The sequence below is a fragment of the Salmo salar genome, chromosome 03 (genome assembly GCF_965601325.2).
Source record: "Salmo salar chromosome 03, fSalSal1, whole genome shotgun sequence".
In the NCBI taxonomy this organism is placed as follows: domain Eukaryota; kingdom Metazoa; phylum Chordata; class Actinopteri; order Salmoniformes; family Salmonidae; genus Salmo; species Salmo salar.
The window spans coordinates 7827837-7851193 of NC_138293.1; the positions used below are offsets into that span (position 1 = coordinate 7827837).

At 40.7% G+C, this 23357-nt stretch overlaps 2 protein-coding genes across 2 annotated transcripts; both read right to left on the minus strand.

The window, feature by feature from the left end:
* Window positions 1-2863: 2863 nt before the first annotated feature.
* Window positions 2864-18192, minus strand: LOC106597366 (protein disulfide-isomerase tmx3a). Its single transcript, XM_014188564.3, has 15 exons — window positions 18114-18192; window positions 17789-17831; window positions 16577-16700; window positions 15030-15075; window positions 14816-14896; window positions 11545-11644; window positions 11316-11393; window positions 9437-9503; window positions 7283-7381; window positions 5962-6019; window positions 5679-5732; window positions 5478-5534; window positions 5103-5232; window positions 4728-4796; window positions 2864-4193 (listed from the first exon to the last, which is right to left on the minus strand). The coding sequence occupies exons 1-15, from the start codon at window positions 18185-18187 to the stop codon at window positions 3966-3968; spliced, it is 1308 nt and encodes a 435-aa protein (XP_014044039.2). The 5' UTR covers window positions 18188-18192; the 3' UTR covers window positions 2864-3965.
* Window positions 18193-20430: 2238 nt separating this feature from the next.
* Window positions 20431-22943, minus strand: opn4.1 (opsin 4.1). The gene is given in 4 exon segments (XM_082973037.1): window positions 20431-21095; window positions 21098-21746; window positions 21748-22023; window positions 22929-22943. Coding segments are annotated over 4 exon segments (1605 nt in total).
* Window positions 22944-23357: the final 414 nt, after the last annotated feature.

Genomic DNA, 23357 nt, shown 5'->3' on the forward strand with positions numbered 1-23357 from the left:
CTCTATTTAGCCTGGCGGAGCACTACTTAAGGAATTGTGTATTGGCTTCTTCAGAGATAATGTGTATTGGGGTCAGGAAGGCCTGTCACTTCCTAAGATCCTGGCTTGGGCCCTGCTCCGGTGTCGAGCACAGAGACTTCGGCTTCAAGGAAGGAAAACCCTGCTTGATCGTCAAGCTCAACAGAATCGTCAACTTCAGGCTGAGGGTAAATATCCTCAGGATATAGCTTTCAGGCCTTGTCAACCAGGTCATATGCAAAGTTGACCTCTTGTGCAAATAAGGCACTCTGATATTTCCTGTGGCCCCTGGTTGTTTGTTTTTGCATATTTTCCCACAAGTAGTAGTACATATTTGAATGCAAAAGTACAAATGCAAATGTAGTTTCTTAGTTGAAAGTGTGACTGTTTTTAGCATCGTGAAGAGTAAGGTATAGCCATTTTCAGAAATGTTGGTGAATTACCTTTTATTGTTTAAAGAAGTGAAGAAAGAGATTGGTGTTTTCACTAAGAAAACCTTTGATAATCTTTAGTGTGAAACGTGAAACAAAAACAGGCATCAGTGTAAAATAATCCCAATCAGTAACGTTTTTCTTTAAGTGTTTATTGCAACAAGATAAATTCTAAGACATTATGCATTAGATCCCTTAGATCAGAGGAAAACATACTGAGAGGTACAGAGAGAGGTACAGTCAGTACATAAAGGGCCACATTCTGACCTGAGATACACAAACCACAATGTTCAATGAAAAAAGCTGAAGTGGTTAAATGGAAGGATGAATGAATGTTGGATGGAAGGATGAATGAAACTAATTACTTTTAAAAACAAATATTGTTTAAAAATGATCAAAGGTTCAATATCTCCTAAAATTCGTGTTCAGGGAATGTTGAGGTATAGAAAGTCAGAAGTGTTACTGCTGTAGATACATTCATACAGTGTTTCACAGCGCTTTAATGATGACCCTAAAACACTAACACCATAGCAGAACAAATTAGAACATTTCAACTGTTAACCCCTCCAGGTTATAACTCGCTGTGAGGAAAATTCCAGTTTATATCGGCCCTACTAATTCTCTTCTACAAAACTGAATTGATACTAATTCATTCATAAAAATGTTTTAAAGAAAACATTTATAAGATATAAAATAAAACAAATAAAAGAGTTTGGAGTGAAGGGGCAAAACCCCAATAATTTCTCAGAAAAGGATCCATGATGTAGAAATTAAAGCAGGGGCGCAACTTTGGTTTTAGAAGTGGGGGGACATATATTTTTTTATTTTAAAAATGTTTATCCAGTCGGATAAACTGTCCTACCCGACCGCTTGGAGGATTCCGCATGGTCCTGAAGAACACTGTTGCCTCGTTTTGTATCACATTCCCCCCGCCCCCCAAAAATAATTGTTGTTGATTTTTTTTATTTAACCAGGCAAGTCAGTTACAAACAAATTCTAATTTACAATGACATCCTACCCTGGCTGACACTGTGCCAATTTTGTGATGCACTATGGGACTTCCAGTCACAGACAGATGTGATGCAGCCTGGATTTGAACAAGGTATTGTAGTGACACTTCGTTCACTGAGATGCAGTGACTTTGACCACTGCGCCACTTGGGAGACCTGATATATACAGATAAAACATTATAATAATACAAAATAATAACAATAATAGTAGATCTATACATATTACTTGTGAAAAGTTACTTGTGTCATGGACAAAGTAGATGTCCTAACCGACTTACCAAAACTATAGTTTGTTAACAAGACATTTGTGGAGTGGTTGAAAAACAAGTTTTAATGACTCCAACCTAAGTGTATGTAAACTTCTGACTTCAACTGTATATAATGTCCCCCCGTCCCCAATGAAAGTTGCGCCCCTGAATTAAAGTACCGCTGAACATACTAAGGTAACCACTCAACCTGAATCACGAATTGACCTCCTCCCTAGGCACACCACCCAGCCTATCAGAAGGCAATTCAAGTCATTACAATATTGCTTAAACCAAGGATGGGCAAGTGGCCCACGGGCCGCCCCCTTTTGCAGGTTATCGGATTTTATTTTTCACATTTTTATTTTTAGGGCGATCTCAGTCAGGGTCTCAACTTCCTGTTGCGAGTTAAAATAGTATAATACACAAGGTGTAATTTCTAAACTTGGTTGTGCATCAGCAGTTTTCAATCACTGATAGTCAACCAATTAGATGGCAACAGTAAGTTACTTTAGCGGCCAGCTATCTAAAATTGTTACCATGGTCGAAATACCAGCTGGGGGGCCCCCATTAGTTTTGTTAGGATGTCTCACTCAGATATCATATTAAAAACTGCAAAGATTTCTCTACACCATATGGCAAAATGTGTAGAATTGCAGGAAATGAGCTGTAATAAGCACATTTTCCTCTCCGCACCATGGAAAAATGAGTAGAATTGCATGGCATTTTTTATAAAATTGCTAAATCTTCTTTCCGCCACATGGCAAAATGTGTAGAATTGCATAAAACTTGCTTTAAAACTGCAACATTTTCTCTACACCCCATGGCAAAAGGTGTAGCATTGCTCAAATTGTACTCTAAAACGTAAATACATTATTTCCACTGTCAAGAGGGTGCCATTAAATTGTTTTGCTCGTAATGTGGGGGGTGGTACGCAGACCTGCAACCAACTCATGATGAGCTCAGATTTTTTTGTTGCCCCCATCCCCCATCAAAGTTGCCCATCCCTGGCTTAAACCTATCCAATTCTCTTAGATTCTCTAAGATCTACAACGGCTATGACAGGGGTTCCTAAACGATTTTGGGCCACGAACCCCATTTTGATATCTGAAAATTCTCGCGACGCCAACCATGTAAAAACAATTATGAAATAAACAGCCAATGTTTACTTTTTTATTTGGAACTATGACAGTCAATTGGAAAACATTCTAACATTATTTCTGATTGTCTTCTCAACTCACCATCACATCGTAGGCCTACTGTTAATGTGGGGCTATGACAGTCAATTGCAAATTACTCTGACATAATGTATCTTATCTCACCACCACTAATGAGATGGGTGTGTTTGATGCATGTCTCGTCAGAGTTTCTCAAAGTCAGGGGGCGTGGTCGACAGTGCGCACCTCATCTCTGCTGTCACATCCAACCTGGATGGATATTTGGTTTTAATGTAGACGAGAGCACTCTATCTAGCTTCCCACAGCTATGAGCTGGCGAAAGGTACCATGAGTTTTATGGTGCATTCAAGACAACTGGGAAAACCTGAAAAATACGAGGTCAAATCATGACGTCAGTGATCTTCAGGTCAGAAAGTCGGGGTTCTAGAAAGAGGAATTCCGAGTTGGCTGACCGTTCAAAACTATTTTTTTCCCAGTCAGAGCTAATTTTTTTCAGAAGTTTCCAGTTATCGTGAACGCACTGAAGTCGAAATTCTGAGATTAACGAGTTCCCAGGTACGAGTTCCCAGTTGTTTTGAATGTGGCATTAATGCTCAGATGGAGACAGCAGGGTATTCCCTTTGAGTCAGGAACCAAAACTCCTCCGTAGTGACCTGTGAATGCGTTGTCTGCAGCATTCGGTCACATGACAGCTTCGATCAGCTGTTCGATTTCACTTACTGGCATGTCAACGGAGCCAGGATCACAGTCAAACAAATTGGGAAGTAGGTCCCAAAGTGTTCTTCCAAGCGTTGGAGGTGAACAGTCATCACTCGTATGGGACAATTACTGATGCAATTTTTTGTTGGAAACATGCACATCCGAGGGAAGGGGGAATGGTTCGCTTTTGAAAGACTTTCCGATAAGAATTCTTTCCTCTGAATCCACTGATTCGGTCACTCATCTGTAGAATATTTATTTAGATGTAATCTTTATTTATCCAGGTAGTCCCTTTGAGGTCAGAATACCTATTTTATTAGGGAAACCTGGCCAGGAGGGCAGCTCAATAGAAAAAGGACAGAAGGTCAGCTGTCTGTTTCATACTTAATCTGCCTTCTTTTCTGCAGGATTTTTCTTTTTCGTCTTCTTGTCTCTCCCGGGACCTTTGACTTGGTTTGGTTCCTCCCTCTCTCCAGTGATTGGTTCCTCATCCTTCATTCCCGATCTGACGATATGGCAGGTCTTGTACAGGACGTAACAGAAGGTACTCCCCACAAAGCCAAAAACAAAGACGAGGAAGATGCCCAGAAGGGGTGCTTTGGTAAATATAATCTGAGGAGGAGAAGAGAAAGAGAGAAAGAGAGAAAGAGAGGTGAAATACTACAGTGTGCAATCCCAGCAGCATTTGTGACCTTTTATTTTAACTATTTTTGTATTTTAACTATTTGCACATTGTTACAACACTGTATATAGACATAATATAACATTTTAAATGTCTTTATTCTTTTGGAACTGTTTACTGTTCACTTTTTATTGTTTATTTTACTTTAGATTATTATCTATTTCACTTGCTTTGGCAATGTAAACATATGTTTCACATGTCAATAAAGCCCCTTGAATTGAATTGAGAGGGGGAGAGAGAGGGAGAGGGGGGAGAGAGGAGGAGTAGAGAGCGAGAGAGAGGAGAGGGCGAGAGAGAGCAAACCAAACATTGAATACTATACATTGGTCAGGGGCGAAGGCAAAGCCGTACTTTGAGATACAAAAAAAACAAATGCATTGCACAACTGCAGTAATAAAAAAAAAAGTATATGTCAAAGCAAAAGTGTAAGCATTTCTTGAGTGTCAACATGTTCTGTGACTTACGGTAAGAGTCGTTTTGGTGTTGAACGCCATCCTTATAAAGCGTTGATAGAATCCATTCCCCCCCTGGGACTATTGAAACAAGATGAACGTTGGCTATTATAAAGCAATACATGGAATATTCAAATGTTGTTGGGTGAAACACAATGTTTCACTGGACACTTACGCATTGCATCAGACATATCATATTTGAACATTCTCTGGATTTGAAACCTTTGAATGTTTGTTTGAGCCTCCCTAAAAAAATAACAGGGCCTGATTTTTTGGGGGGAACTATTCCAATGGTTCTATTGCACCAGGTAAATTATATAAAAAATATATATTTTAAATACTATTTTAGCTCAGGTCAGACTTAGCTCAGGTTTAGTTTAGACTGACCTTAATCCGGCCCTTCAACACGCCATCGATGAACTTCAACAGCTGGTCCTTTGTCTCCACTTTGTTGGGCGGCAAGAAATATCCATCGTTAGACATGTTGAGCACGATGATAAAGGGCATGGACACTTCCCTGGCAACACACACACACACACATTGGGTTTTTAGGGTTAGTTGTCAACACACCATGTGTACTGAAGGTACTACTAGGCTGCCCAGGTGCTGGAGAACCATATTTCCCCAGAAATAAAGATCCTAATTACGCTTAACTCGACATTTGCGAATATCATTAATTGACACCAATGGCAGATTTGTGCCAAAACCTCTGGCTTCTTCTAAAAAATTAAAGAAGGGGAGAATAGAGAAATGATCACTCACTCCATTATGAGGCCATTGATGTACTCGTTTCCGTCCATATGACCAAACTGGAATTCTCTTGAGAACACCAGGATCATGTTCGTTAGGGTATAACGTAGCAAAACATGTTACAAAAGAAAAAAAAAAAAAATGAGAATTTCTTATTGGACAAGTTCAGATATTACCTGTACCGTTTCACTCTGTTGTTTCAAACCAACTCACCTGCTATAGAAGTCTTTGTATTCAGTGGCCACTCTTTTCACCATGGTCTTGTAACTGGGTAGGGTGGAGTATTTGATTAATAAGGATAGACTATTAATATAATGTTTTGAGGACAATATTTGCCACAGGAACAACAGCTGATTTGTAAGGGTGAACTTGGCCATATACAAACTTGAGATCTACATTAAATGTGTAACTTTAAATGTAGCACAGATATGAGGTACATGTGTAATTCAGGTGAACTACCCCTAACATTATATTGGGTTAAAAGAGATACTCATACTGGATGCTCTCCTTAGTAGGGGTTTTCTCCTCCACTACAGCCAGAACCACCAGTTTGTCTATGGTGAGGAAGGCACATAAAACACCAAAACATTTCTTACAGTGAGGAAGGCACATAAAACACCAAAACATTTCTTACAGTGAGGAAGGCACATAAAACACCAAAACATTTCTTACAGTGAGGAAGGCACATAAAACACCAAAACATTTCTTACAGTGAGGAAGGCACATAAAACACCAAAACATTTCTAACAGTGAGGAAGGCACATAAAACACCAAAACATTTCTAACAGTGAGGAAGGCACATAAAACACCAAAACATTTCTAACAGTGAGGAAGGCACATAAAACACCAAAACATTTCTAACAGTGAGGAAGGCACATAAAACACCAAAACATTTCTAACAGTGAGGAAGGCACATAAAACACCAAAACATTTCTAACAGTGAGGAAGGCACATAAAACACCAAAACATTTCTTACAGTGAGGAAGGCACATAAAACACCAAAACATTTCTAACAGTGAGGAAGGCACATAAAACACCAAAACATTTCTAACAGTGAGGAAGGCACATAAAACACCAAAACATTTCTTACAGTGAGGAAGGCACATAAAACACCAAAACATTTCTTACAGTGAGGAAGGCACATAAAACACCAAAACATTTCTAACAGTGAGGAAGGCACATAAAACACCAAAACATTTCTAACAGTGAGGAAGGCACATAAAACACCAAAACATTTCTAACAGTGAGGAAGGCACATAAAACACCAAAACATTTCTAACAGTGAGGAAGGCACATAAAACACCAAAACATTTCTAACAGTGAGGAAGGCACATAAAACACCAAAACATTTCTAACAGTGAGGAAGGCACATAAAACACCAAAACATTTCTAACAGTGAGGAAGGCACATAAAACACCAAAACATTTCTTACAGTGAGGAAGGCACATAAAACACCAAAACATTTCCAGACACGGAGGAACACTCATTTAACATCACGTCATACGCATCATTCACAGATACTTTTATTTCAGCTTGACTCATTAAAGCCACACACTGTAAGAATGTATTAGCAATGTAATGCACTAGTCATTACACTCACTGAATATTGGACACTGTTGCCTGCCACCTTGTGGTAGACACACAGAGACATCTATTCTATAATTCTTCTAATTCCTGAAAAGTTATTTACTAGTAAAGCACATCCTCTACCATGTTCGCAGTGTGTGTGTGTGTCTGTGGCAGGCGTGTGTGTGTGTGTGTGTGTGCGTGTGTGTGTCTGTGGCATGCGTGCGTGTCCATGAGAGAGTGTAACAAACCTGTATCTCCCATTGCATACAAGGTGTAGCTGTCAATCGGGAGGTAATTGAGGAATCTTTCTCTATTGATCCACGACGTCAGGTCCCCATCCTGTTGTTCTAAAAGACAAGAGAAAGAATATACAGTATAACAGAGACTTTCTAGTCTGAGAATACTAATGTTAACCAGAGAGTGAATAAACAACTTTAAAAAAAACGTTATTTATTGATCAAACAACAGCCGAGGTATAGATAGCTTTCGTGACGTTGTCGGTCGAACCGATGTGCGCGCATCCATGGGGCGTCCATAAATTGTTGTGAATCTGGATAGCTACCAGCAATGACAAGAAACTGCCAGGTGGGGGAAATCATGACTCGTTTCAGCTACTTTCATCTTGTTCTTGATACCATGTCTTGTTTTGAGGCGTTTTGACTGATTTCATGTCAATGCTAATATGGCAAATCTAGCTAATCAACAACTGTAACGATGTATTTGAGAGACAACGAGTGCCCTTTGTACAAATGTATTTATGTTTTCAATAAATATCGGAGACTAAATATTGTTTACATGTTGTCAACAATCTAAGCCAACCCCGTCTGTTTTGCCCTATAGTTGTGCGCGTGTCGGTGTTGTTGCTATGCAACCAACCGGTCTACAATGAACCATTTTATTTGTGAACGATCCCTTCAACAAAATTGTAGATGACTATGTACTAGGGCTGTGGTCCAATCCTATACCCTTCTTATTCGGAAGTGTGCAGTCACACACTTTCCTTCATGGATTTAAAATGATTAGATTGAGGTAAGGAATATGGTGAAAAACCTCCGGCCATGGTTGCACCAATCCAATGCTTTTAAATGCAATGAGGGGGGAGCGAATGAATGGTCTGGGTGAATGGAAAAGAATCACAAGCGAAAAACAAATTCATATATTATAAACTGGGTGGTTCGAGCCCTGAATGCTGATTGGCTGAACGCTGTGGTATACCACAGGTATGACAAAATATTTATTGTTACTGCTCTAATTGCGTTGGTAACCAGTTTATAATAGCAATAAAGCACCTCTGGGGTTTGTGATATATGGCCAATATAAACAGCCCTTGGCCGTGGTATATTGGCCATATACATTTACATTTACGTCATTTAGCAGACGTTCTTATCCAGAGCGACTTACAAATATACCACACACCCTCGGGCCTTATTGCTTAAATATACTTCAAATACGAGTACTTTTTTTCAAATACGTGTACTACTCCAGTATATCTTTAAGTATACTATAAATATACTATAATTTCACTTAAATTTCATACGCTTTCATTTTAATTTTGTATATTCGTTCAAAATAAGTTTTTTTTAAGTTGAAGCATAATTTTTTTTCTGAAATTCTGTTCGTGATCAAGTACACTATAAGTATTCAGTGAGTGTACAAAACATTAAGAACACCTTGTAAATATTGAGTTATTTAATTGCATATTACAATATTTTTTATGCTAATTTATCACCGTAATGTAAACAACAAAAGTGTGAAATGACACTGGTGCACAGTTATCAATTATTTTAGTTTGAAATTGCCACAACTACTTTGTGAGTGGCCTGTTGTAACCGTGGGTAACAGGATGTCTTGCTCAATCAATGTAACCTTTATGTTGCTAATTACAATAGCCAATGGTTAATGAATAAAAGTATACTTGTAACACGCTAAAACTACACTTTCTTCATAACGAATATAGAAACTATATTTTCAAATACTATTTAATTGATCATGCCAGTATACTTATAATATAACGACGCTGATTGACCATCTACATCAATCTTACATTTATAGTGAATTATAATTTTTGTATATTACTAATTTATGAGAAATATACATAAAACATATCAAAAGTTTATTCAAATAATATTTGTTTCGCTCTTTATCTAATATACTAAGAATGTACTTAAGTACAAAATAAGTGTCCCAATTGAGATTTAAAATACATTTAATATACTCAAATGCTAATAAAACACTTATAAAGTGGACATTAAACATATTAAATATATTTACATTTGTTCCAATTTAGATCATTTTAAATATACAAAAAAAATATTTATCACTGACATACTTCTATAAATTACTAATATATTAATAAAGTATTTTTTCCCGCTTGGGACTGTAATTCAACTATGGTCTCTTACCATCATAAAGGAAGTAAGTGCCGTCCTTGAACACTGCCACAGCCGGGTAATCCTCGAGAGTAACCGTCTGAGAATGAACAGAAAAGAGAAACAATACCTCATTCACTTTGGGAAGATATGATTAAAGCACAATGTCAAGGCCCCTGGAGGTAGCGGTTCAATCCCCCATTCCACCACTCACTTTCTGCCCTGTATCGTTTATCTACCCATATTCTCCTATACCTGTCAATTAAACTACAAAATACCCTAATACAGGGTTTCCCAAACTCGGTCCTGGGGTCATGTATTGGAAACCCTGCCCTCATATATATATACCAGTCAAAAGTTTGGACAGACCTACTCATTTCAGGGGTTTTCTTAATTGTTTCTATTTTCTACATTGTAGAATAATAGTGAAGATATCAAAACTATGAAATAACACATATGGAATCACGTAGCAACCAAAAAAAGTCTTTACAAATCAAAATATATTTTATCTTTCAGATTCTTCAAAGTACCCAGCCTTTGCCTTGATGACAGCTTTGCACACTCTTTGCATTCTCTCAACCAGTTTCATGAGGTAGTCACCTGGAATGCATTTCAATTAACAGGTGTGCCTTGTTAAAAGTTAATTTGTGGAATTTCTTTCCTTCTTAATGCTTTTGAGGCAATCAGTTGTGTTGTGACAAGGTAGGGATGGTATACAGAAGATAGCCCCATTTTGGTAAAAGACCAAGTCCATATTATGGCAAGAACAGCTCAAATAAGAAAAGAGAAATGACAGTCCATCCTTACTTTAAGACATTAAGGTCAGTCAATACGGAAAGTTCAAGAACTTTTGAAGTTTCTTCAAGTGCAGTAGCAAAAACCATCAAGCGCTATGATGAAACTGGCTCTCATGAGGACCGCCACATGAATGGAAGACCCAGAGTTACCTCTGCTGCAGAAGATAAGTTCATTAGAGTTACCAGCCTCAGAAAATTCAGCCCAAATAAATGCTTCACAGAGTTCAACTAACAGACACATCTCAATATCAACTGTTCAGTGGAGACTGCTTGAATCAGGCCTTCATGGTCGAATTGCTGCAAATTAACCACTACTAAAGGACACCAATAAGAAGAAGAGACTTGCTTGGGCCAAGAAACACAAGCAATAGACATTAGACCAGTGAAAATCTGTCCACATTTGTGATTTTTGGTTCCAACCGCCGCGTCTTTGTGAGACGCAGAGTAGGTGAACGGATGATCTCCGTATGTGTGGTTCCCACGTGAGAATGGAGGAGGAGGTGTGATGGTGTGGGGGTGCTTTGCTGGTGACACTGTCAGTGATTTATTTAGAATTCAAGGCACACTTAACCAGCATGGCTACCACAGCATTCTGCAGTGATACGCCATCCCATCTGGTTTGCGTTTGGTGGGACTATCATTTATTTTTCAACAGGACAATGACCCAACACACCTCCAGGCTGTGTAAGAGATATTTGACCAAGAAGGAGAGTGATAGTGTGCTGCATCAGATGACCTGGCCTCCACAATCACCCGACCTCAACCCAATTGAGATGGTTTGGGATGAGTTGGACCACAGAGTGAAGGAAAAGCAGCCAACAAGTACTCGACATATTTGGGAACTCCTTCAAGATTGTTGGAAAGCATTCCAGGTGAAGCTGGTTGAGAGAATGCCAATAGTGTGCAATGCTGTCATCAAAGCAAAGGGAGAATATTTGAAGAATATAAAAAATATAATAAATGTTGATTTGTTTAAGACTTTTTTGGTTACTACATGATTCCAAATGTGTTATTTCAATGTATAAAATAGAAAAAATAAAAAGAACCTTGAATGAGTAGGTGTGTCCAAACTTTTGACTGGTACTGTACGTGTATATACCATTTCCAAAATGTACCTTGGGTAAAATGTTCCTTGCAGCAGAGAAGAAGTAAGTATGAACAATCATTTCCTTGGCTACAGATATGTACTTCTCCTGAGGGGGGGGGGGGGTAGAAAAGGAAGAAACCTCAGACAGGCTATATGACAAAGAAACCACAATAATAATTTGATGTGTGTCCATGCGTTCGTGTGTGTGCCTGGGTCTGTGTGTGCTTGTGTGTTTAATGCGCAGGTGTACACATTACCTTCAAGTCCGACGGCCCACCAACGTAGACAAAGAGAACGCCATGTCTGCTCATAACATTCTGAAACACCTGCTGGCTTGGCAGTGATCTCACCAGAGGTCTGAAACAAAGGAGGGATAGGGAGAGAGAAGGAGAGAGAGGGACTGATGGATGGAGTGAGAGACAGATGGGCGGAGATGGAGACAGTATATCATAAAGTAACTGTTCAATGAAAATCGTTTTTTTTTTTTTTTAAAGCTCATAATCTGTCAACTCATACCCAAATCATGTTTACAAACTTCTGGCCAGATTTACAAACGTTCAAGGGTAAGACCATGACAAAGTGTAAATAAAGACAATTTCATGGTGAACATTCTTTTGGTTTTTATCAGTTTAATTTCACCCTGAAAATAATTGGTCCAAACTTTTCACATGCTTAGTCAATCCTGCCCTTACTGTTAACGCTCGGAACGCCGGAATTCCATGACGGTCATTCAGACCGTTGATATTTCAATTTGTGTAAATATTCCATAACACATAATAAATTGCTTAATGAATGCATTTGTTATGTTAAAATAAGTAATACGAAATCTCAGGACACCAAATGTAAATTGTAAACAGTCAGTTGATTTATCCAAAAGCCACCCAGCTAGCACAGTGGATCTGGGCTGATTCCAGCTGAGAGTCAGACTCGGCCGACGTCATGTGGTCCGAGTCTGGGCCGCATTCGGCAGTATTACTTATGGCTAGGATGCGGGGATTGAGCTCGGGGCGATTCCGGTGTGAGTTATCTGGCCCAAATGTATTACTTGGGGCTCTGGCCGATTGGGGCTACTCTCTGTCAGATGATTACACGGGCTGCTTTATATAATTAACATTTCCTTATTAATTTTTCCATATTTTCTCATTGTTTCTGTGATCAAAAAATACAATTAACATTTAGATGAAATTCTTTAAGAGTCCTGTGTAGTATTTTAGTATTTTGATACTGTGTGCAAGGCAATTGATAAGCATTAAAAACTTTGTGGATGGAGCCTCCCGAGTGGCACAGCGGTCTAACATGCTGACCACATAGCTTGCGTCGTGTGTGCGAGCGTTGCAAAATAAATGTACACATACATGTCACACCGCTGCATTGCCAAGCGCTAAAATAGAAGTCTGTTCTATTTGTGACGCTGAATACGGTGTAAGTCCTGCCTCTCCCATCTCCTCACTGGTAGACGGAAACAGCCCGATGTTCTTGGGCCGATTCTGGGCAGTCATTCATTTTGATTCCGGGCCGAGTCCGACACCAGATTCCAATTCAATCAGGGCCGATTCCTCATTGCTAGCTGGGCATAGACTGTAAATACTAAAATAAGACGATAAGCTACTGTAAATTGTGCCATCCATTGCGATCAATCTGACAGTCACCAGGGACAAAAAGATAGCTAATTAGAATGCTGCAAATTAGCTAAAATATGAAGAAATCATAGCAATACAACTCAGTAAAGATGCTGAAGCTGCTGGCCTAGTAAAAACAATGCTAAAAAAATATAACTGTTTCAAAATACTATTTTTTTGTAGAATAACGTTCCACACGTGAGTACTTGCGACACTCAGCAATAATAGTTTGTTTTGGGGAAAATATAGCCTACCTACAGGGCACAGACATCAATTCATCGTCTATTCCACTTTTCTTCAATGTAAATTCATTGAAACGACATGGAAACAATGTTGATTCAACCAGTGTGTGCCCAGCGGATACTTTCTATTTTATTCTGTTATTTTCCACTGTATTCTAACTGTAAATATATATGTGTTTACCGTGATAGGGGCAGGGGAATATAAGCGTGAAATGAACAAGTCCGCCACTTGGTTTGCTATAAAGATGAGGGATACGACTGGAGAAATGTAATCAAATATCACAGAGCAGGCCTTTTAAGAACTACAATATTATCTGTTTCCAGACAAGGAGCATCAACTGCCATCCTCAGTCTTACCCAGATACTCTATGATGCTATCCCCAGATACTCTATGATGCCATCCCCAGTCTTACCCAGATACTCTATGATGCCATCCCCAGTCTTACCCAGATACTCTATGATGCTATCCCCAGTCTTACCCAGATACTCTATGATGCTATCCACAGTCTTACCCAGATACTCTATGATGCTATCCCCAGTCTTACCCAGATACTCTATGATGCTATCCCCAGTCTTACCCAGATACTCTATGATGCTATCCCCAGTCTTACCCAGATACTCTATGATGCTATCCCCAGTCTTACCCAGATACTCTATGATGCTATCCCCAGTCTTACCCAGATACTCTATGATGCTATCCACAGTCTTACCCAGATACTCTATGATGCTATCCCCAGTCTTACCCAGATACTCTATGATGCTATCCACAGTCTTACCCAGATACTCTATGATGCTATCCCCAGTCTTACCCAGATACTCTATGATGCTATCCCCAGTCTTACCCAGATACTCTATGATGCTATCCCCAGTCTTACCCAGATACTCTATGATGCTATCCACAGTCTTACCCAGATACTCTATGATGCTATCCCCAGTCTTACCCAGATACTCTATGATGCTATCCACAGTCTTACCCAGATACTCTATGATGCTATCCTCAGTCTTACCCAGATACTCTATGATGCTATCCCCAGTCTTACCCAGATACTCTATGATGCTATCCACAGTCTTACCCAGATACTCTATGATGCTATCCCCAGTCTTACCCAGATACTCTATGATGCTATCCCCAGTCTTACCCAGATACTCTATGATGCTATCCCCAGTCTTACCCAGATACTCTATGATGCTATCCCCAGTCTTACCCAGATACTCTATGATGCTATCCCCAGTCTTACCCAGATACTCTATGATGCTATCCACAGTCTTACCCAGATACTCTATGATGCTATCCCCAGTCTTACCCAGATACTCTATGATGCTATCCACAGTCTTACCCAGATACTCTATGATGCTATCCACAGTCTTACCCAGATACTCTATGATGCTATCCCCAGTCTTACCCAGATACTCTATGATGCTATCCCCAGTCTTACCCAGATACTCTATGATGCTATCCCCAGTCTTACCCAGATACTCTATGATGCTATCCACAGTCTTACCCAGATACTCTATGATGCTATCCCCAGTCTTACCCAGATACTCTATGATGCTATCCACAGTCTTACCCAGATACTCTATGATGCTATCCTCAGTCTTACCCAGATACTCTATGATGCTATCCCCAGTCTTACCCAGATACTCTATGATGCTATCCACAGTCTTACCCAGATACTCTGTCTGCAAACTCCAAGATGCCATCTTTGGTTCTAGGACCTCTGTAGGTGTATTTCAAGTCATCCTTCAACCTATCCAACAGAGATAGGTTTGTTATAATAACAGGAAGAACTGGTTTGTGTGTTCCGTAGGGCACATTTCAGTTCCACATCTACATTTACCATCAATGTTTCAGAAAATAGAGCAGAGAAGTACACAACTCACAACTTTATAGCGGGATAGTCAGTAACTCGAAACTCTTTTGCGAAACCTGAAACACAAATGTAAAAGATATGTCAAACAATATTCCTGCTGTCAATTTCAGCACTGAATGATCCAAAGTAATCCTGCTGTTATATGTTCCCAAATATACACTGAGCGTAAAAAACCATTAAGAACACATTCCTAATATTGACTTGCACCCCCCCCCCCCCCCCCCTTTGGGTGCTGGACCATTATTGATACACACAGGAAAATGTTGACTGTGAAAAACCCAGCAGCGTTGCAGTTCTGGCATGTACTACCATACCCTGTTCAAAGGCACTTAAATTTTTTGTGTTGCCCATTCACCCTCTGAAAACCCTCTGTTTTTTTGCATTATAGACCATTACGCTGTGTTTTTTTCCCCCCATTGAAGACCATTTAAAAAGCCTACAAAAGTTTTAAAAAACTAGGCTACTTCCTAGAAAATGCTGCATCACTTTCATCGCGTATTACAAATATGAGTTACCTGCCCATCTTCATAATGCCATCATTGAAGTTATAGTTCTATATGACTAAATAACTCAAACATTTTGATATAGTTAAGTCCATGTACAGGTAAGAGAAATGGCTGACAGTTTAAGGCCAACATGGTGGACAGAGAGATGATTCTTTAACATTTAATCCCACTACTGAAAAATAGCCTCACAAGAGAGAGAGCGAGAGAGCGAGAGAGCGAGAGAGAGACTAACTTGCATACAGGACCATATAATAGGGGATTTGAAGACGTAATAACTCACTACGCTGTTATCCCATCTGGTTGGTATGGCTTACCATATGTTGCACAAAACACACATATCTACACACACACACACACACACAAGTACACACCCGCACCGTGGAATTGGCTGCAAGGCTTTTAAATCTTCGCTAAGCCTATTAGTGCCGAACAGACTGGCCTAATTCTGGACCTGTGGGCCTAAGTTTGACTAGGCTGGTTGCCTTATTGCACATTTGGTAAAGCCTTGCTCTATGGCGAACATAAGAAGAAACCTTTTTCAGAGACCCTTTATATCATTGTATAGTATGGTTCAAGTGGGGCTAAGTGACAATGATGTGGGATTGCGATTTATTTACCTCGGCCTTAAGAATAACTACACAGCCTATAAAAAATGTGCTATACAGATTATTATACTATTCACTCAACCCAACTAGCTGGGTCAAAATAACCCAGTGTGTGTTCTGTCCAGTATTTACCCAGCGCTGGGTTAACAAAGAACTAAAATTGTTTTTTTGTTTTTTTTAAACCCAGTATTATTTGGAGTGTAGTCCTCTATTTTTCAATACACTATTCCACTTCCTGGTTTTAAAGCATCTTTCTCATCAATATAATACTTATTACAATACTGATTCCACCAGGCAGTCATTGTTGTATTCTGTTTGTGTTCACGTTATATTGACGTCGTACTGTTTCTTGTTGTTTTTTTAACTGTTATGTACTTTTGTTCCGTCTTAAGTTTCGTCTTGTTCTGTCTTTTAACTTAATGTGCCAATTAGATCATTGGACTCACTGGTGTGGATGTCTGCGTCGACCTTGCCCACGTTGACTGGAGAGCCTATATTTTTCAGCTCCGCCCCGATTTCATACCACACTGGGTCCAACTGCTTGCAATAAGTACACCAGGGTGCGTAGAACTGACACAAATCAAATGGAGCACAATCACCGTAATGTAATGCCTTTCTATCACTGCTCTCCAATATAACATATTTGAAACAAACACACACACACACAATATACATGATAAAAGGTCACACTAACTATGAAAACCAATATGTGATACTAGTGTACACATCAAAATTGCACTAGGCTGGTGTTCCAGTCTGTTTGTGCTTTAGCTCAGGGTTTCCCAAACTCGGTCCTCAAGCCAGCAAAACTCAGTCCTGGGCCAATCAGAATTCGATTCTGGGGCCAGCAGAATTCAGTCCTGGGGCCAGCAGAACTCAGTCCTGGGCCAATCAGAACTCGATCCTGTGGCCAGCAGAACTCGATCCTGTGGCCAGCAGAACTCGGTCCTGGGGCCAGCAGAACTCGATCCTGTGGCCAGCAGAACTCGGTCCTGGGGCCAGCAGAACTCGATCCTGGGGCCAGTAAAACTGGAGCCTGGGGCCAGTAAAACTGGAGCCTGGGGTCAGCAGAACTGGAGCCTCGGGCCAGCAGAACTGGAGCCTGGGGCCAGCAGAACTGGAGCCTGGGGCCAGCAGAACTCGGTCCTGGGACAAGCAGAACTCGATTCTGGGGCCAGCAGAATTCAGTCCTGGGGCCAGCAGAACTCAGTCCTGGGCCAATCAGAACTCGATCCTGTGGCCAGCAGAACTCGATCCTGGGGCCAGCAGAACTCGGTCCTGGGGCCAGCAGAACTCGGTCCTGGGGCCAGTAAAACTGGAGCCTGGGGCCAGTAAAACTGGAGCCTGGGGCCAGCAGAACTGGAGCCTGGGGCCAGCAGAACTGGAGCCTGGGGCCAGCAGAACTCGGTCCTGGGACAAGCAGAACTCGGTCCTGGGGACCACACATTTTGTTTTTTGCCCTAGCATTACTCAGCTAAGAGTGTGTGTGTGTGTGTGTGTGTGTGGTGTGTGTGCGCCTGCGTGACACCACACTAGAGTGATGAACATGTATTTACATTTGCCCTCTTGCATTCTCCTGATGTAGGCCTAACTTATACATTGCTTCTTCACACAATCATTATAAAGGGCCTTTCTTATAAAATCCCATACATACTTACTCCTATCAGCCATATCTCATCAGGCTTTCTTGTGTCTTTAAACCTACAAATTAGTAAGAGAAATCAACAACCATTGGTAAATCTATACAATGGAAATGTATTACGTTGCCTACTAGTATGTCACCTTGATAGGGCCATGGACAGAGAATGGCAGTAGTTATTAAGGTTGTGTGGAATGAAAGGGTCTATTTTGATATTCCGTATTTCCGTGGATTTTCTGTTTTGTTTTATGGCATTCACAGTGCAAAATGTACAGTAGCCATTCAGTAGTATTATCAAAGCAATTCATCTAGCGACTTCTTTCGAATTAATAGAAATAACTTACGTGTCATCGAGCTCTTCAACGAAGGCTGATACCGTAGCTATACTAAACAAAACAGTCAGAGAAACTAGAGACATACAGAGGAAATATGATTATATAAGGACGCAAGAGACACAATCCAAGTGGACACATTAAAACAGACTATCATTGCTCGTTAAGAACATTAAACTATTAACCAGACCAACGTGAGAAATTCGAGTTCAAATTTCACTATAATCAACAGTGCCATCGAAAATGTGTATTGACCTTTTTAATAGCTTACCTGTGCACATGACAATGAACTTATTATTCGCCATCATTTTCCCTCAATGATTTATCCAATAATCAATCCGCAAATTCACGCGAGTGAAGATGCTCTAAATCGGTGTTTCTCGGTTTCTATGCAACAGCTAAGAACTTTAAGCAGTAAGGCCACGAGGTTTTCAAAGTAAAAGCCATAGAGATCTTATTAATGAAGGTTAATGTTTATTCTAGTATTCTATTCCAAATTCTATGATAAATGACCCTTTTAAAATAGAAAGTTATTGGATGAGGGAATCGAACTCGAATGTATAAGACCTGTGTATCGGGTATGACATGACATAAGCTGCAATAATGGCATTTTAGGCTATGGTAGATGTTAACATTTGTATCGTTGGGTCCACTCATGCATGGTAAACAGGCTTAGAGAGCGGCAATGGCTTTCACACCAAGACTTGTAATGTGATGTCGGCCTACAGTAAGTGGGAGCCAAAACGAACTGTTGTACAACCTTGCCACCCTGCTGCATTTGGATATGAAGCTGTGACACAAAGAATGATATACGTTCTCTTTATTGAAATGTAGGCATTGTAATTTATTTGAAATAGCTTTCTGAAAACTATCATTGAAACAAAACAAAACATTTTTAAAAGAACACACACTTTTTCAATACATATTTAGATTGAAAACATTTTATATCAATCTAATGTTCACCACACAATTACAGAAAAAAATATATACATTTGACATGCGCTCTAAATCATCCGCTCCGTCATCCTCATGTTGGGTAACGCTCTGGTCGTCCACGCCTTCTGCCACAGCCGTATTTGGTTTTAATATACTGAAATATCAAAAGTAAATGTAATTGCTCAAGTATCAAAAGTATAATTTTTTTAAATAAATGTTATTAAGCAAACCAGATGGCACAATTATTATTATATCTATTTTTTTTCATGTATTGATAGCCAGGGGCGCATTCCAATTTACAAATGAAGCACGTGTGTTTAGTGAGTCCCCAGATCAGAGGCAGTAAAGATGACCAGGGATGTTCTGCTAAGCATTCAAAATGTAAGGAGGACTTTTGGGTGTCAGGGAAAATGTATGGAGTAAAAAAGTATATTATTTTGTGTAGGAATGTAGTGAAGTAAAAGTACAAATTGTCAAAAATAAAAATAGTAAGGTACAGATACCTCCCAAAAAACTCCTTAAGTAGTACTTTAAAGTATTTTTACTTAAGTACTTTACACCACAGAATTTAGACTTTTAGCTTAATGACAAAAATAGCAATGATAAAATATGCAAATTGTTAAGAAAACACCTAAAAATACAATTTATTTTACAATAATCATTCTGGATGTTCGTTATATTAGAAATACAGTTCATGGGCCTATAAGAAATACAGAACAACTTAGTAAACCTGTGGTAAAATATAGTATATATTTATTTAACCTTTATTTAAATCAGGAAGTCCCTTGAGAGGAGTACTCTCTTTCAATGGAGACCTTGCCAAGACAGCAGCTTTACAAATGCCTAAAAGTGACATATTAAAAACAGGCAATACAACAAGCAATATATAAATCTCTACACAATACATAATGCAAATGCTTTAGGCTACTATTAATGCTTGAAAATCAGCAAGTATCAATCTCAGTAAACATTTCTTCAGGTTAGAGCCTGCACGTGGCCAGGTGAGTGAATAAGAACAAAGGCTTACCTCAGTTGATTTAAAAATCTGTCCCCTCCTCATTCCTTTCCCTTTCACCTGTATTGATTTGGGAAAGATTTGACAGGGAAAAACAATATGCTGGAAGATCCTCAATGTCTGGCTTTTAAATCCGAAACAGTTCTTTCAGATCAATGCAATGAGAGGAGGTGAGGAGAGGATATACTTGTTAGACAATTGAAAACGAGCCTAAATTCAGTTACCAGGAAGCAGGACACCTTTACCATCAGATTGAAAACGAGCCTATATTCAGTTACCAGGAAGCAGGACACCTTTACCATCAGATTGAAAACGAGCCTATATTCAGTTACCAGGAAGCAGGACACCTTTACCATCAGATTGAAAAGGAGCCGAAGATCAGTTAACACGGAGCAGGAGATATTTACTGGAGGTGTACCGAGTAGTCGGACAAAACGAGTATAAACGATCTTTAACATCAGATGGGCCTGCATCGGGCACATCTCCTTCAAACACCATTAAGGTGCTTGAAATGCTGCTAACCCTGAGGCTGTCAGACAACACTCCCACTTTCTGCGCGGCGACCACGCCTGCTGACTGCTGATTGGGGATAGCCGTATCTGTGGAGATCTCCGTGGAGACACGTCGGTCGAAGGGCAGTGAGTTAACGCTGGAGCTGTCGGCCTCGTTCTCCATCCAGCAAGAGTCAGTGTCGGAGGCCGACGAGAGGCGGCTCTTGCCCCAGTGTTCGTTGGCACATGCCCGCGACAACCATGCCCGCTCCCGCACCTGGGAGCAATGCCTGGTGAAGGTGGGCCGTCGAGAGCCAAGGGAGGCACCACTGTTGGAGCTGAAGGATGAAAGCAGGTCCTTGTCACCCACACGCAGCAGCGAGCGTAGCATGGGCACGTAGCTGGCGATTGCGATGCGGTACTTGGGGTGCGTGATGGCGTAGATGATGGGGTTGTGGATGGCCGAGGCCTTGGTGATGACAGTGGGCACTGAGTTCATGTAGGGTGTCAGCAGGTGGGCATAGCCTGCCGTGGCAACCAGCGCCACCACGAGTAGGGCGACCAAGACACGACGAAGAGTAGGATGACCACCAGCACCACTTTGGACATGCGCCACTCAACGCGAAGCCGCTCGTATGCCTTGTACTTCTCGCCGCAGTCCAGCCACCGCACATCTCGGCCTGCCCGGTGGATGGTGCGGAAGATGGCTACATAGCAGCCGCTGATCACCCCCAGCGGGATGAAGAAGACGAAGGTGATGAGGAGGATGGTGTAGGCATGCACCGATAGGGTGAAGGTGGTGTAGTCCCAGCTGCACGACGTCTGCAGGCCCTCGGGCACGTATGCGCTCCAGCCGAAGAACGGCGGCAGGCTCCACCCCAGGCTCCAGAGCCAACAGGCAATGACAATGGCCTGCCGCCAGCTCATGCTGCCCAGCGAGGCCAGCGGCCAGGTGATGGCCAGGCAGCGTTCAACGGCGATGGCTGTCAGCGTCATCATGGAGCACATGCCGAAGAGGGCGCCACAGAACGCGTAGAGCTCACAGGCGCGCTCACCAAACACCCAGCGGCGGTGCAGCGAGGCCACGAAGAAGACGGGGGACTGGGTAAGCGCCATGAGGAAGTCAGCCACGGCCAGGTTGACCACAAACAGGTTGCCCGGTATGTGGAGGGTGCGGCTGCGACAGAAGACATAGATGACCAAGAGCATTACCCAGCATGCCCATGATGCCCACCATGAGGATGACCGAGCCGATGATGTAGTGCGCATGGTCGGGAACATCCACGGTGGGGAAGGGATGCGGTGGCACCGGGTGAAAGGGCAGGTGGGTTGGCCCATGGCCGAGCACATGATCAAGTTTATAGTTCCTGGAGGTTGAGAAGTACTCCTTAAAAACCTTTGTGCAGTTGAACTCCCCCGGTGGGCAAAAGACCCCTTTTCTGGTCGAATGATGCCAATACTTATTTCTCTCATTAAAATGCTAATAATTGTATAAAATTTTTTGACATGCGTTTTTCTGGATTTTTATGTTGTTATTCTGTCTCTCACTGTTCAAATAAACCTACCATTAAAATTATAGACTGATCATTTCTTTGTAAGTGGGCAAACGCACAAAATCAGCAGGGGATCAAATACTTTTCCCCCCCACTGTACACAACTCTGCAGAGAGCATATCCAACTGACAAATCTTAGAAAAAATATATAAACTATTGGAACCAAGACTTAAAAATAATTGATATTGGCATAAGATGGAAGGAATGATGGAACATAACTAAATTACAGTTAATGAAAATGTACGATTAATCCAGTATAAACTAACGTATAGAATGTATTACACAAGAGACAATATTCACAAATTCAGCAGTCATGTCTTAAGTGTAAAATTAACTATGGTTAAACAATCCATGCCTTCAAGGGAATTTACTTTTAATCTGTCTATCTTCATATTTTTATTTTACTCAGCAAGTCAGTTAAGAACAAATTCTTAGTTACAATGACAGCCTACCGGGGAACAGTGGGTTAACTGCCTTGTTCAGGAGCAGAACAAGATATTTTTTCATCTTGTCAGCTCAGGGATTGGATCCAGCAACTTTTCGGTTACTGACCCAACGCACTAACCACTAAACTACCTGCCGCCCCTCTGTTTAGCTCTATATGAGTGTGCAGTGTCGTGTCTTTGGCTATGCCGGATTAAGTGATATGACATGCTATTCTATAAAATAATTTCTCTGTAATTAATATTACCTGATTAAGCTAGTCAGGTAGATAATTAACTAGAAAGTCGGGGCAGCATGAAAGAATGTTTATAGAGCTGTTATCTTCCGAATAAACACTTAAAGACCTGGTAATTTTTTACATCAATAGCAGTCAATATTTAATCCTCACCTTGTTTAGTCTCATCTGAAAGGGGTAAATTCTTGGTTATCTTCACGAACCCTGGCTAACAAGTTGAATCAGCAATATAAAATTGGGTTTAATTATTTATTTGCTAAATACCTAAATAATCACACAGAATGGATCATACATTGATTACAAATTATGTCATAAAGAAAACGTCCCTGGTGGACGGAACAGATACAACGGCTGGTTACACAAAGAGAGGGGATTGGGTTTGAGTGAAAGAGCGGGAAGACTTGAGTAACAAAGGGAGAAGCTATGCTATCGTAAATACAGAATCTTATGCATTCTAAATAACCGCCCATTTGGAAAAGGAAAATGCAATAAACATTTACTCTGAGCTGCGCTTCAATAGGTTGGTTGTAGATGGAAGGCCGGGTTGCCCAACAGAGATCTTCCTTGTCCTTTGAAGAGTGT

Coding starts and splice junctions, on each gene's coding strand:
- LOC106597366 (XM_014188564.3), bottom strand. CDS start 18,187: ATGTCTCTAGTTTCTCTGACTGTTTTGTTTAGTATAGCTACGGTATCA. Junction 5,733..5,961: donor CCTACTAAGGAGAGCATCCA/GTATGAGTATCT, acceptor CACCCTACCCAG/TTACAAGACCATGGTGAAAA. Junction 5,233..5,477: donor ATCAATGGCCTCATAATGGA/GTGAGTGATCAT, acceptor GTGTGTTGCCAG/GGAAGTGTCCATGCCCTTTA.